Source organism: Rhipicephalus microplus, chromosome X (assembly GCF_043290135.1).
Source record: "Rhipicephalus microplus isolate Deutch F79 chromosome X, USDA_Rmic, whole genome shotgun sequence".
In the NCBI taxonomy this organism is placed as follows: domain Eukaryota; kingdom Metazoa; phylum Arthropoda; class Arachnida; order Ixodida; family Ixodidae; genus Rhipicephalus; species Rhipicephalus microplus.
In genome coordinates this window covers 345,467,299-345,483,242 of record NC_134710.1, presented here as the reverse complement: position 1 = coordinate 345,483,242, position 15,944 = coordinate 345,467,299, and the positions used below count along the sequence as shown (strand labels likewise).

The 15,944-nt window shown below is 45.2% G+C and overlaps 1 protein-coding gene across 1 annotated transcript; it reads left to right on the top strand.

Annotated features, from left to right (window-relative positions):
* The first annotated feature begins 2,010 nt into the window (after window positions 1–2,010).
* LOC119182236 (CCR4-NOT transcription complex subunit 7) lies at window positions 2,011–13,364 on the top strand. The gene is given in 4 exon segments (XM_075876707.1): window positions 2,011–2,440; window positions 2,442–2,631; window positions 2,633–2,810; window positions 12,889–13,364. Coding segments are annotated over 4 exon segments (1,011 nt in total). The 5' UTR covers window positions 2,011–2,273.
* The last annotated feature ends 2,580 nt before the right edge of the window (window positions 13,365–15,944 follow it).

The following is a 15,944-nucleotide window of genomic DNA, read 5'->3' as shown; positions in this document are numbered from 1 at the left end:
GGTATATGCCACAAATGTTTTTGGTCCGACGGAAAGCTAGCTACGACAACGGCGGCGACAGTGGACATCGTGAGAGCTTATGCAGATTCGCTTTTAAAAATTGAAGCATCACATGTGTATTAGTCGTTTCCGCTACGGTTGCTGAACGACATTTTGATGCTTGCCGTATTTTCGACAGTACTTTCTAGAAATGTGAAATGCCGCCATAGTTTAAATAGACATTCAATAGGAGCACACGAAGATCAATATGTCAGTCACATAAAACAGGAGCCTCGGAACCTGCGTGCGAATCACACCGGGTTTAAGATTTAGCTATAAGCAGCGAACCACAGAGTTCTCACGTCAGCAAACACATCACTGCTGATGGTGGGAAATTTTGTTTGTATGCTGTGTCAAAAATAATAAATAAACACATAGGTATAACACTTGCTAGAAATGAAACTGAATGCTGGTGTTTTTAGCACTCGGCGATTTAAAACGGCCGTGAACCACTCAACCGCAGCCAGCAGTCCAGCGGCTGCTCAGGCAGTGAGGGCTATTCTCTCTGTAACACCTTTAGGCGAGACACGTTTGGTTACTTGTGTTAATATGGGCTTACAAACCTATAACTAGCAACATCTGCGAATGATACAGCGTTTTCAAAGGCAAGTCCAGTACAAAGTGTCTTTACTCATGATTAAGAGGCTGCAAATCTGCGCGCTGGCAGTGCGCACATTGAAGATTAATTACAATCAGTAAGGGCGACCGCTGTAGCAGATGATGCGCTTGTCTCCAACCTGAACGAGGCAAGCACATCGAGTACTGTAGCTTGCCTTATCCCACTGTGCTGCGAAGGCGCGCTCGGCATATCTCCACACTTGCGCGAACGAAGAGGACGTTTTTTTTTTCCATATGCATTCGTTTATTCTAAAACGAGACTCAGCTGCCCGCAGCAGGATGCCAAAGCATTTGGATGTTTATGAACCATCACGACGACGATGACGCCAACACAACATTTTCGCTGCCAGTGTTCTCCTTATTTACTGCACTTATTCAAATGTAACGCGAGTTTCTGTCGAACGTATTGCTACCTAATGTCGACCCTCACGCACTACAATTGAATACCGAAATTTATTTTTTCCTCTCGCGCGTAATTGAAAATTCCTCGCATTGCAACAGAGTATATACTGTATATTGTCGTACCAACAAATACTTGAACAAAAGCCCGAAATTTATGGCCAAATAGCAGGACTTGGCCGCAAAAGAGAAGAGGACAACAGATGGTGTAGACGGAAATCTTTTTCGAGGTGCGGCAAGCGATGCGTGGACCTGGTGCGCAACACCGGAGGTACACCATTGGGGTTGGGTACAGCTCATGCGGCCCCAGTTCCCTGCAGATGAAGTCTTACTGCCTGTAGAGTTCTAGCCAGCAGAGTAGAGTTTACACACGCAAAATTGGCCTAGTAGCTTTGATTTCTTTCGTGTGAGGGTGGGGGTACTTGTTGAAGGCTTTGAAAACACCCATTTTTAGTAATTGCCCTTAAAGAAACACCCTCCCCCCATCCAAATATGGGGGGTGGAAACATCACCGTCCTGGCTACAGGCGTGCACGGGATACTTTAATCGACTAGAGACAACCGCGAAACTATACAAAATACACTAAATTTAAAATACAATTATAGTTTCGCACCACAAAACATAGAAGCGGATCATTAATTCTATGTAAGTTTTGTTTGTAATTCTTTATGTAGTGCAGCCCATTCGCGCTCCCTTGTCCAATTTTCTTTTCTTAAAGCTACAAAAAAAAAACAAATTCTGCGATCAGAATTCAAAGTGCAAAATAAACACCTTCGCCGACTGCTTTTATTTAGGCTTACAATATGGTTATTGTTTGAAAGAGCTGCGAAAACGAAACCGCCCGTCCAATAGCGCCACTAATGCTTACCAGACGTTTTCATAATAAAGTGATGACAAACTACTCTTTTTTTTTCTTTACAACAGTCAGCAAGGACGAGTGCAAATCGGGAAAATTTGGCAAATAAAGTAAAAAAAACGAAATATTATTTTTTTTCGCGCCAGTTAACCAGCTCGAAGTTTGTAAGAAGTCTCCCGCAGGAAGGATAACTGAAGAGGAAGAAACGCCATTCGCTTCTTCCACGTTGGCGATTAGGATTCAATGCCTTCGTGCGTGTGCACCGTGTGTAGTCTCAGCGAAGCGTTGAGTGAGCTGAGTGAGTTTGAGGCCTATAGAAGCTCCAGCAGCTCCAATAACAGGCAAAGCACTCTGTCCATAGATGACGATCCCTACGAAATCCGCGATGTTTGGGCCTGCGATCGAGGAAGAGTTCTGCACCATGAGTGAGTTTGAGGCCTATAGAAGCTCCAGCAGCTCCAATAACAGGCAAAGCACTCTGTCCATAGATGACGATCCCTACGAAATCCGCGATGTTTGGGCCTGCAATCGAGGAAGAGTTCTGCACCATCAGGCGCTTGGTCCAAAGCTACAACTACATCGCAATGGATACTGAGTTCCCTGGCGTCATAGCGCAGCACGTACGAAAGTTCAAGAGCCTCATCGACTATCAATATCAAGCGCTGCGTTGCAACGTGGACTCTCTCAAGATTATCCAGGCGGGTCTCAGTTTTTTTTTTTTTTTTTGACCAGAACGGCAACAAGCCGGAAGGCCTTTCCACCTGGCAATTCAAGTTCAAGTTCTGCTTGTCGAAAGACGTGTTCGCGCAAGACTCGATCAACTTCCTGGTGAGGGCTGGTGTAATGTTTCGCAGGCATGAAGAGGAAGGGATTGAGGAGTTTGAGTTTGCCCAGTTACTTCCCAAGTAACCACGGATATCTGTTATGAATACGTCGAGACGTCCGTCTCGGATATTCTGGACATCCATCAGATATCCGCGGACTTACAATGTACGTCCAATAGACATACTGTGAATGTACAAAGGTAACAAATTTGTACGTTCGCTCGTCATCCGTCTTGGACAGCCGACACGGACATTAAAAGGATCAGGGGATATATTATACATATACACAGGTACATATATGTTCATAATAGATATGTATACTGATTTCTTATTCATTGCGCATAAATAATCTACCCCCTAATGGTCCTTAGAATGTCCATGCGGCCTGTCCGAGGCTGATGTTGAGTGAGCACAAATACCTAGCTATATATATATATATATGTGTGTGTGTGTGGTAATATCGAGGGTCCTTGAGGTTTTGTGCACTCTCGCAATTGATGCTTGAACGTCTTTCATAAGAACCCTTTTGCTGCAGATTAAATATCAAAGCGCTAAAATTATTTCTGGTGCAATGCTAAATTAAAACAAGCTTCATGGACACAAATAAGGTGACGACTAGGGATTCGGAGTGCCAATTACCCGCTGTGTATTGATGGTATAAGCTAGAAAAAACAATCATGCACAGCGACGTGAAAGAGTACAGCGAACTTCCGTGCCACTGTGCATGCTTAGAAGCTTATTTATTTTCAAGCTTTTACCATCGATAAAACAGAATAAAATATGTTTGGCAAACTTAGGCATCAACTTGCCCAGGAACAAGTGCTAAAGCGTAAGATGATTGGGCTCACACAAGGTCTCAGATGCAATAAAATGTTTATTATCATTAGGTCAAATCATGTACTCTAGTAATAATGAATAAATAAATTAAGCAAACACTACGATGTTCAACTTGAACATCGTACTTGATTTAATAATCAAGTACGATGTTCAAGTTGAAGTGTGAACACAATGATGAGAATAGAAGCACAGCTCCACACAATTCTAGCAGTGAAGGTAATACAATGAAAGAAGTTAACTGTAATTATTTCATTTTGTAATATCAAAATGAAAACTTACAGGGTCATAAAGACACAAGCTTTGGTACAAACAAAAAATGTCAAGAACATTTAGCAAGAAATAAAAAAGGTTTAAGTTAAAAACTGACAAAATCCAGTATGATGCAAAACACCATTCCAATACAATACTGCAGAACAGGCGACAAATATGACTGTTGCAAAAATACAAAAACAAACATGAAATGGGAAATACCAAAAAAATGTATCAGACAAATTCACATCATGGAAAGCACAGGGCTGAATTCCATCACATGCTGAAAATGGATGACACAGTTTTATTGTTTATTAAGTATAATAAACATTAATCATACATAAAACTGTCATTCGCCCAGAAGCATTTTAGAGCTCTACATAGAACAATGCAATGGGACAAATAAGATACCCTTATGACATGGATATCTCTTAAACACTATGAACAGTCCTCACATAGACATCAGTTTTAATTCAAGCACAACCAATACACCTCTTTATCTTTGGAGAATGTGAATGTTTATTGCACAATCGTGGCTGTTTCGTTTCACTGCTAGCACAATATGGTGACCAAATAACTGTCATATTAAAGGGGTAGTGCCACCATTTTTTTTGAAGGACAGTTTACTCTGCCCTACAAATCTCCTGTGTATAGAGATAGCTCGGAGCAAGTGTGAAGTACAGCAAATGCCGAGATAGATTATTTTGGAATTAAAGCCAGAAGGGTGTCTTGAAGGGCCAGTTGATACACGATTTGCATGAGCGCATGACTCAAACTATGTACCTAAGAGACGACAAAAATTAATTGTCTTTCCTGTGCTGAGCAAAGCACCAGGAAATACCCAGCACAAGACAAAAAATTTCCACCATCCCTTACGCACGCGGTGCGAGCCATGCACTCAAGATCGTTAGCAAAGCAGGCGTAAGGCTTTCTCGGCAGCCTATGCGAAAAAGTAAAGTAACCCCAAAGAGCATGCGTGCATAAAGAAGCACAGGACACAGTACGAGGAATGCATTAACAATGTATTACGACATTCCGTTGTCATGTGGCTACACCTATGCTGGACAGACCAGTCAATGTTTGAACGATCACCTGAATGAGCACCCGTTCAATCTCAAGACTTCAACAAGCAGCACCTTTGCAGCCCATTGTTCCTCGTGCAGCTGTACCCAGCTCTTCCATAATTGAAAGATGCTTTCACGATATCGTAACAAGATCGAGTGCGAAATCAACGAAGTCTTACATATTAGAAAGAAAGGACACGTGTGTCAGTGAGCCTCCACTTGCCCTCCCCGAAAAAGAGAACATGTTTCTAAGCTGTTAACTTTGGACATTTTGACTCGTGAGAGATTCATCTTGCTTTTCATCTTTATGAGCAAGTGTTGTAGTCCTATTTGTTTTTGCAGCTCTATATTTTCCCGTGTAATAAACACACACACAGTTGTTCCTCAGTTCCATTGTTGCTCAGTGTTGTGCGGTCATTCTTTCTTCGTCCTAATTTAGTGCCATTTTTCCCTCAGTACTAGTAAAGCCAATTTTCCCAAGGTGCACCTCGCAACATCGACACTAGCTTGACGTCAGGCTACAGTACTAATTCTGGCGACATCATACAGGATACTCGCCTGGCCATGGGAACATCACAATTTCTTGCTCCAGCATGTGAAGAGCTCATATCGCGACTTGAGAGTACAGTAGGAACCAAGACTAGTTTTTAATAACATGTTGTTATTACTTTTTCAGGGAGCACTTACACTTATTTTCTAGGATCAGCAGTGCTTGGCTTAACATTTAACGCAACGGTGGTATAGTGTCTAAGGTACTCAGCTGCTGACCCGCAGGTCGCGGGATCAAATCCCGGCTGTGGCTGCTGCATTTCCGATGGAAGCGGAAATGTACGCCCGTGTGCTCAGATTTGGGGGCACGTTAATGAATCCCAGGTGGTCGAAATTTCCGGAGCCCTCCACTACGGCGTCTCTCATAATCATATGGTGGTTTCGGGATGTTAAAGCCCACATATCATTTAACGCAAGAAAACAACAAATTAAAACTTTCAAGTAACAATCACTTAAAGGGGAACTCCGGCGTTTTTTCGATATTAACTGATTTCAATAGAACTTTAAACATGTGTTTTCATTGGTACCGTGATAATATGTGCCAAATTATGCACCCTAAGTCATTCAGTTTTTTGGAAAACAAATTTTAAAATTAGTAGCCGATTCTGCAATCACACTAGTAAACTCAGGCCACCCTGTGCATGTGACGTAAGGGCCTACTCTTTTTGGAAAACCCTGCATTCCCCGGCAGACAGATGCAACGTGCGCTTTCTTCTACGAGGTGACAACGCTAGCACAGTTCAGTTTTGTCAGCTGTATACAACGTGTTCGTCATCGTTGATGTCGGTCTTACAATATTGAGCAACAAGAAAATCGATTCGGGGCATGTCAGGTGCTTCACGCGCCGGCGGGACGAAATCAAAAAGCGATGCTTCTGCGCTGAGATAGTAGCTGCAATCATTGCTGAACTTGCCACTAGTAAGTTCAGACACTCTGGCACAGCTTGCTTCCGCGTCGATATCGCCAACTTGCTTTTCGCGCATCAGAAGAGGAATGTGAGCTATGTGTGCACCCTAGCAAGCCGTGGCGGGGTGTAGCCGATCTCGTGACGTCATCAGCGACGAATTCTCGAGACGTCATCTGATACCCACCATGGATGACAGAGCAGCTTCCCATTTTGGTCTTTGTTTTGACTTGCCGCTTATTGCTTAATTGAAATTACTGACGAGTACCTGGGCAAAAGTAACCACCTTAGCCTTTGCAGGATTGTCAATACTATTTGAAAACAGCATTATCTCAGTAAGGCCGAAAATGCACCGGAGTTCCCCTTTAAGAAAACAAAGCATCTCTTCATAGCAAAGCGGTGTGTCAAAAATTGTTGAAGGGTAATCCATCCTAAATGCAATCAATTATTCTTTTAGTGCCCTCAAGACAGATGAAGCAGTGGAATAGTAACAAATTTTCCGTGCCAGGGTAACCTAGCAACCTTGCGTACATTTCTTAATGGCCAACATTTAACACCAGACAGCTGTGAAACCACAAAAACATCAATGGTGCCAGAAACAAATGGCTTCTCATACAAGTTTTCTTTTACTTTGAATTCACGGCCACTGATGCAGGGCACCTTTCGGCACATATGGTGCTAACAACACATTAAGGTAGGAGAATGGTCTGCGCTTTGCAGGCCCAAGGCGTTATGTCTAAAGGACCACTTAGCCAAGCATTATGCAGCTTTTTCGCAATCCCCAAACACAACAGGTGCATATAGTCCAGTGGTGCAGAGGTCACACAGTCTATGGGCAGTGATGTTAATACTGATGCGCCCCGGTGATGGTCAGAGTCAATCTGACGCCTGAAAGAATCATCGGTACGCAAAGTGGATGACGTAGTAGGAAAGCTGAGTCGACTGTTTCTGTATGTACCCTCAGCTGTGCACTTAGGACACCCAGAATAACCTGTATGTCCTTTAATCTGAAACACAAATGATCGTGCTGGGGCATCCAAAACAAAACACTTCAAAGAAACATCAATTAGGTGCCCATGAAAAATCATTCCTTGGGAAAGAAGCTGTTGCAGGTCACTGACAAGTTTGTTGAGAAACTCATTGGCTGAAGCAGGCTTTCCTGGGCCTGCGAAAATTCCAACTACAAAGGGTGGTATTCTTCGATCTTCACGAATCATGCACTGTATGGGCCACAACTGCATGGTGGAGCTTTTGGAAATTGGCAGCCCGTCAATGTTAAAGGCAAGAAAAAGATGACTGCCTTCATAACGTGCTTTTGACAAAGCATTCTCGAGGCTTTTCTGTAGCCCAAAGTAGCAGTAATGTCCCGGTACCATTGAACTGACAACAGGTGCACGCTGTGTATCTCTAGGCGTGGCGAGAAGAGTATGAGCGTCGCTAGGCAGAGATGAAGAATCGAAAGTACTGACCTTGAGAATTTTTAGAAGAGCGGACAAAGCTGTATGAGTAACATTTTCTTTGATGACCCAACTGCGCAGTGACACAACAAAATCTTTGTGCTTTGACAATGCATCAGTGGAAGATGAACAAACAGGTACCTCCGGGACTCCGCTTACAGGAGAAGGCACATCGCTGAGTTGCATTGGCGAGCCTTCGGGTTCAGTGTGCGATGCTCCCGTGGACGAACAGGGTGAACATTTTGTAGGCGATGTGTCCGTTGAGTCACTTTCGGTGACGCAAGGCGAACTGCCCTCAGGGGGCGCCGAGCTGCAGCAATCCGCCTGAGTAGCTGCTGATGTAGCCGTAGTGTTTTCGTCAGCCCCAGGCACGCAAATGCTCGCACACTCACTGGCACAGCATGTGTTACTGCATGCGCGTAGTGTACCACACGCACTACTGCATTGTTCGAAGTTCCCGATTCCTTCAGACTTTGACGGCTGGCTGCCGGCTTGAAATCCGAAATCCCGAAATATTGCCTTTGTTTGCAATGACGCTGTCTTGCGCGTGTAAGACATTTCCTTCGCTTTAGGCATGCTGGCACCTGCGACGGAAACACATTGTAGTACTCATACGAAGTTTTGAAGTCTTTGACTGTATTCTTAATAAATAAATAAATGTAGCTGTCTTACCTCCGTAGCTGGGGAAGAAAATACAATCGTATCTGCACTGGCACAACCAACGTTTTTAGAACAATTCAGTTTCACAGCTCCGCTCCCGAGGCGGCCGTGGTGGCGGTCACGCGAACTAGTGGCGCTGCAGTCACGCTTTTCTTCACTTGCTCCTGATCGGGCGCGCGGACAGGCGGGTGCTTTGGCGGGCGCGCGTCGTTCGAAGCGATTTCGTTCCCCACACGTGCGCCTGAATCTTCCGGTTTCTGAATGTTCGCTTTTTTGTTGTGAAAATGCCTTCGTGTTTTGCGCCGGGATGTACGAGTGGCCACAGAAATGACGCCGCAAATCATCATTTTTTTACCCCACCACGTAAGGCCACGGAGTTTAAACAATGGGAACACATGCTGCACCGCAAGGACAGGCGCCTCACGCAAAAGTCCAAGGTATGTGAGAGACATTTCGAAGAGCAAGACATTGTAACGTATTTCAAGCATGTTGTAAAGGGCCAGGAGGTTTTAATTCCCCGTGGTAACTGGAAGTTAGTGCCAGGAGCGTTGCCGCGTCTCTTTCCTGGCTTGCCGGAGCACATATCTAAGCCAAGAACGACGACATGCACGCGAAAATCACCGAAAAAGCGGAACGAAATCGGCTTGGAAGCATCGGCGGAAAGTGCGTCTTGTTCGAGTGGCTCGTGTGGAGAGGCGTCTTTGTCCTTAGGCGATTCGCTTGGAGCAGTGGGCATCACGCCACCACCTAGCACCTCAGCAACGAACTCCTCCGGTGTTTGTCTGAACGAACTGGTGACAGTGCCGTTACCTAGTAGGGACTGGAAGCTTGAACTCATCGTCGATGAATGTTCTGGGCAAACTTGCGGTGTTTTTTTCGACAGGCGACTTGTGGCAGGGGAGCTGTAGGCATGCTTTGCTCCGCACTCTGCGCGTCGTCTGCTACACCGGAGGAAATGCGGTGCGGCGCGGCCGTGTTACCGCTCGCATTTCAAAGCGTTTCGCTTTGCTGGCGGAACAGTTCGTGCCAAAGCAGCAGTTTCTTCGTATACATACATTTCATTGTTGCTGCGCCCATTTTCATCTGGTGGAATTACGTGTGAGCAAGGCCGTTATTGTGAAAAATGATGGTAGCTGTGTTGTGAACGGTTACAACAAGATGCACAAGCAACTGCATAAGACTGTAGACAGCACTGCTAGCGTCGAGCACCTGCTCAATGAGACAGATAGCTTGAAAATCTGTTCAGGCAACAACCAACAGAAACAAGTGCAACAACATTAACGTTACGCAAACTACTTAACGTCATGCACCCCCGGAAATGCTCTGCATTTGATCGTGCCCCTCGCGAGGGGGATGTCTCTTTACATTTACACTGTGCTTACGTGGTCTTTAATTTCTTTTCTTGTCTGTAAACGATGCCCTTCAAAACAGTTTTGCGCGATCGCGTTCTCTCTTACGCAAACATTGCTGCCGTTCCTTTGTCTTCTTTTTTATCCCTCAGCGATGTTTAAACGTTTTGCTTTTGTAGAGATTTTTCGGAATAGTCCGGTCATTCCACGGTGACGACGACCACCCCACGATTATTCAATTCAGCCAGATTTATCGCCTGCTGTCCCTTTTTACACCTGTGAGAAACGCCGTAAAGGGGAACTGCTCTGGACCGGCTGAGGTCGTCCTCGTTTCAATTCATGAAAGTCTTGCTGAAAAGGCGAAAGCGGCAGCTGAGCTAAAACTCGCCGTTGAAGCAAAGCTGGATAAGAAGCTTCTGGGGATGGTTTGTACCGAGGACGTTTGCTGTGACGAACGGGATCATGGGTACCAAAAAGCTGGAGCACATGAGATGGTGGTGTACTATCTAGCCGGTTATGTGCACAAGAAAATCACGAAAACAATAACGTGCGAAGAATGCTGTTCGTTGCTCACAGCTTCTCCCGATCAGTTCAACTCCGAGGAAACACAGCTCAACCAGAGGCGCCTGACAGAGTTGAGGTCATTCAAGCCAGGATGCCTTCGAGAGGCCTCATTTAGGCTGTACGCATTAATTAAGGAAGTAGAAGAGGTTGTGCACGATACGCTTGAAACGTCGGCAGTGTTCGGGGATATTTTCTGGATGGTATTGGACAGGCTTCATGCGACTGCACTGCCTGCAATTGGTTGTAATGAGCACCATGAATTCCTCACCGCAAAGATAATCAAATGCTATTGTTTGATGCGCATGCACTTCTCTCGAAAGAAGAACCGTGAACTGCTTGTCACGGAAAAAGTTCAAAATGCAAGAAAAAAAGCTAAGCTGCTTTGAGCTGCCTTTCTTGCTCAGTGAACGATGCAATACTATTCTGTATGTGCAAGAAAATATATGTTCCTTCTGAATTTGCCATTTTTACTTTCTCAGTATTATTATTCTCACCATGTTATCTTCAAATAAGATTCACGGGAATAGGAAAGGAAAAAAACACCGAAATCAGATTGACGAGTCTGTTCGGTAAACGGCGCATGACTATGTGGCATCAGAAACGAGCACTATGCTTTTAAAAAGTTTTACTGCATGTACGTTTTCTTTGAAGGGTGTCTTTTTTTTTTTTACAGTTATGCTCGCGCGAGGCCGCCTATGCCCACATAAGAATGTACTGGCGACGGTAGCTATAGGTGGAGCCCAGACACGTAATTCCACCAGATGAAAATGGGCGCAGCAACAATGAAATGTATGTATACGAAGAAACTGCTGCTTTGGCACGAACTGTTCCGCCAGCAAAGCGAAATGCTTTGAAATGCGAGCGGTAACACGGCCGCGCCGCACCGCATTTCCTCCGGTGTAGCAGACGACGCGCAGAGTGCGGAGCAAAGCATGCCTACAGCGCCCCTAGCGGCCGCGACACGCTATGCGGCCGCGCCGGATAGTGGGCGCCTATGGGGAGCTGTGAAACTGAATTGTTCTAAAAACGTTGGGCACAACAAGCACGCCGCCATTATCCACAAGACTAACAGAACAAATCCAGTGGCTTGGCTTGACTGGGCGATGGCTCGCCGAACGAAACTTTTTTTTTTTCTCCGTTGTTTGGATAGATCACCGTCAATATAAACAACGTCGTTAAAGTAGCTTTATAATATTTAACAATTAAGCGGTGTATTACAACCGTTTTTGATGATAATTATTATCAAATAACCTGAATTGGAAACGCCATTTTCGTGACTTGTTTCAGTTTTTGAGAGAGACATTTGCGACGCGGCAGCAGTGTCATCGCTAGCACCGTGTGTATCACCTTCCTCCGTGGTGTACCGCATGTAACTATTACGTTTGTCGGGTTGCGCTCGCTCCGTGGCATTTATTTACCTAAAGTATTCTTACACGTGATTTGTAATAAACGTTCAGCAGTGAAAAGTTAGTCTATTCAGTGATAGATTGAGTGTATCGTTTTATTGTATATCTTTTGCTATAGTGGTCAGCGGGATAAAAAAATTTATATTGATTTCATGGAACAATTATTTTAAAAACTGTTGGTCACTTTCCGCTGACAAAAACTAGTAAGATAAGTGCACGATATACTACAAGCAATGCACAGTATACAACATAACTTATACGAGCACATATATTTTAACCCTGACAAAAAGTGCACATGCTTTAAAAAACCCTGAACTAGATACTATATTTTTTTACGTTTCAAAATAAGATTGATATGTGGGGTTAACGTCCCAAAACCACCATATGATTATGAAAGACGCCTACGTAGTGGTGGGTTCCGGAAATTTCTACCACCTGGGGTTCTTTAACGTGACCCAAATCTGAGCACACGGGCCGACATTTCTGCCTCCATCGTAAATGCAGTCGCCGCCGCCGGGATTTGATCCCGCGACCTTTACGTTTCAAATGACCGTCGCATTCAGTTCAGAATGCTGTGAAAACTAAAAAAACAATACCTCATCCTTGAAGGGCTTTCTGGTTTCCCCAGCGTGTGTGTTGGCCTGGGCATCGGCATGTGAGTCAGCTCATGCCATCCACGGAAACTGTCTGCTCACAGATACACACATACGCCACTACTACGGCCGCTATACAAGGAGATATGAGCTCTAGATCTGAAAGCAGATCACTTGTGGATCACCATACGCAATTAAAGCCCCACTATTATCACAAGATTTAGAAAATTTCTGATGACTGCGAGCATAGGATATGCTCATGCACTGCAGTACTCCAAAACTAATTTCAATTCTCATGTGTTCTTTGGGGCCCTTTGATGGATAGCCAGTGGACATTCGCAACTGGCTGTCCTACTGAAATCCTGTTCGGATATCCACTAGAAAGCCACCTAGTACATCCCGTCAATGGACCTTCCTTGTACGTCCAGCGAATGTCCGTGCTGGGTCCGCTCTGGATATACGAATTTTTCGACCTTTGGATTCATAGCGGACAGCCGACGGATATCTGTGGTTACTTGGGTTATGACTTCAGGACTTGTTCTCTCTGACGAAGTTAAGTGGCTCACTTTTCACAGTGCCCACGACTTCGGTTACATGATGAAGACACTGACCGGAGGGAGCCTGCCCATAGCTGAGGCAGATTTCTTTGAGACGCCAAAGTTGTATTTTCTATCTATTTACGATGCCAAGTACCTAATGAAGGGTTGCACAATCAGGGTAGGCTTGCAGGAAGTGGCTGGGCGGCTCCAGATAAAAAGAGTTGGACCACAACACTAAGCAGGAAGCGACAGCTTGCTTACTTGACATACCCTATTCAAGATCCGAAAAGTGTTCTTCCAAGACAAGCTGGACGACGCAAAATTCAGTGGTGTTTCGTACGGTCTGGACATATCTTATGGCGTGTACGGCAGTCAAACGTTCCAAGTTCACGCAAATCGAGGTCTTCCCGTCTCCAGGAACATCGTGAACTATCCTTTAGAGGCCTGCTGTTACTAGACTATCACTCGTGGCGCATACCCACAAACGGGACTTACCTTTGCAAACCTTTTCGTTCTCGTTACGAATAGATACATTTTGTTTTGCTACATGTTCCATCAGCTGATGTTTTCATATGTACTTTTGTCATCTTGTTATTAAAACTTTTCCCTGTTGTGTACTTCGTATGTCATCCCACTGTCGTTACACATGCCATGTTTTTGATTGCTCCTTAGTTTTCTATTCTGTCTATAGATAATAAGGCCAATCTTGAACACTGCAAGCGTTTAAACATTGGCTGTGTGAATGATCTTACGTGAATGAATTTCATTTCGGCTTCAAGCAGCATTCGTCGGGCTTTATCTGCCATCATAAATTTTGTTTAAAAAATATACCTTCCCGCTTCGGCGCAGCTCTCTCTCGGACTCTCTTCGATTTTGTCATATGCAGAGAGAGGGAGACAAGCACAGAAATTTCTTGGTGGGGGCCGGGGGGGGGCGGGGGGGAGGTTTTGCAAGCGTGCCGCGAGATGGCGCAGCATGTAGAGCAAAATAAAGTAATGTATCTTATTCTTAAAAATATAGTTGTTCAGCTAGTTTGTAACTCGTCATATTGTAAGTAATTCACCGAAACTTGGCATCATTTGAAATGCTTATACATTCACACATGCTACCACTCACAAATTTGTGTTGCGGCGTGCTTTTATTGAGTGGTAGCGTGCGTGCATGAGTGAGTGTTTCTATAGGCACACCAAGTTGTTTATGTATGGGCTCCCTTTGGGGAACACCCCGAGGCGGTGGTATAGTGGCTAAAGTACGCGGCTGCTGACCCGCAGGTCGCGGGGTTGAAACCCGGCTGCGGCGGCTGCATCCGATGGAGGTGGAAATGTTGTAGGCCCGTGTGCTCAGATTTGGGTGCACGTTAAAGAACCCCAGGTGGTTGAAATTTCCGGGGCCCTCCACTACAGCGTCTTTCGTAATCGTATGGTTGCTTTGGGATGGTACACCCCACATATATCAATCAAATCCCTTTAGGGAACCTGAGTTGCCCAGTTTCCCCGTGCCGCTCTTTCGCGATTCTTTCCAGCTGCGAAGAAGCCAACTTATCGATCGCTCGTTTCTGGGCACCGCCGGTCCGCAGGTGCGCTCGCGTTTCGAGCTCATTTCGATTAAAAAAGAAGCGTATTAGGAATAAATATTCAGGAGCCCTGCCCTTATCGGGAGAATAGAGTTTTTTAGCAAGCTATACGGAAAAAAGGTACGGAAGTACACGGTACCGTTCCGTATGCGCGTACGATGCTCGCGCATGCGCATTTGTCAGTTCGTTCCGTATTGCCGCCATTCCGTAACGTGTTTCCGTACCTTGCTAAAAACCTCTATTGAGTACAAGTTCTCGGCGGAAGTGAGACGGCTGATTGATTACATGCGTGGTGAGAGGGCGGGCTTACGCGCTGTTGGCATCCGGCGTAACGACTCGCGGTCTGCTACGAAACTGGAGGTCCTGCATTTATGTGTAGGCAAGAATGTGGCAATGACTCTCTGTGGTTAAACTCAGCTTGCTGCTTGGCGGTGACGTTAGCGGGTCATGCGTGGCACGGTGGACATGACTCTAAAACTTCTCGGACATTTTAATGCCATGAGCGTATAACTTTAGTTTTTATTTATTAGGGAGCTTTAGAATACCGCTTGCAAGCGCTGCGGGCGTTGCGGGTGAAGCGGGCGTGATAAGAGTTTTAGAATAGCATTTGCCCTGCTGCAAACCGCAACGCACGATCGCATATTGACCACGAGTGTTGAAGATTGGGCGAGTTGGTTCATCGTACTTGAACTGGTATAGCGCATTACGGGGAAGAAGAAACGGCCGAGCAGACCGACACAAGAGGACAGAGCGCTAACTTCCAACTGAGCTTTATTGTCAAATTGCATCAAATAAGTAGACCGGCGCAAGCATACAAAACCACCCTAACGCAACGACAAGATAACACACAACATCACACCGTCACATATCACACATTCATAGGCGGTTACTCTGATTAAGGAAGGCCACTTCATGTTCAGATAAACCCAAAGAAGGGGCGCTAATACACGTGCTGCCAGCTCTTGCTATACAATGCGCTTCTATAATTTCCCGAGTTAATTGCGACGGGTGCTTTTTTATCACTTCACACTGGTCAAACATGGGGGTACATCCACAATCGCGACAGTGAATTCCAATGTGGCCCTGGATTGCTTTGTGAGCATTATAATGGTGCTCTTTTAGCCTTTCATTAAGGCATCGCCCCGTTTGGCCGAAATACCACACACCACATGAGAATGGAATCGCGTTAACAACCCCCACTACACACGGCACAAACCGAGTTTTGTGCTTAGTTGCGCAACCAGTGGTGTGTGATTTGAGAGGGTTGACAGCTTTGCGAAGCCGCTGTAACTTATCCGGCGCTGAAAACACCACTTTTTTGATGCAATTCTACTTATTTGATGCAATTTGACAATAAAGCTCAGTGGGAAGTTAGCGCTCTGTCCTCTTGTGTCGGTCTGCTCGGCCGTTTCTTCTTCCCCGTAATGCGCTATACCAGTTCAAGTACGCATATTGACGGCTGGT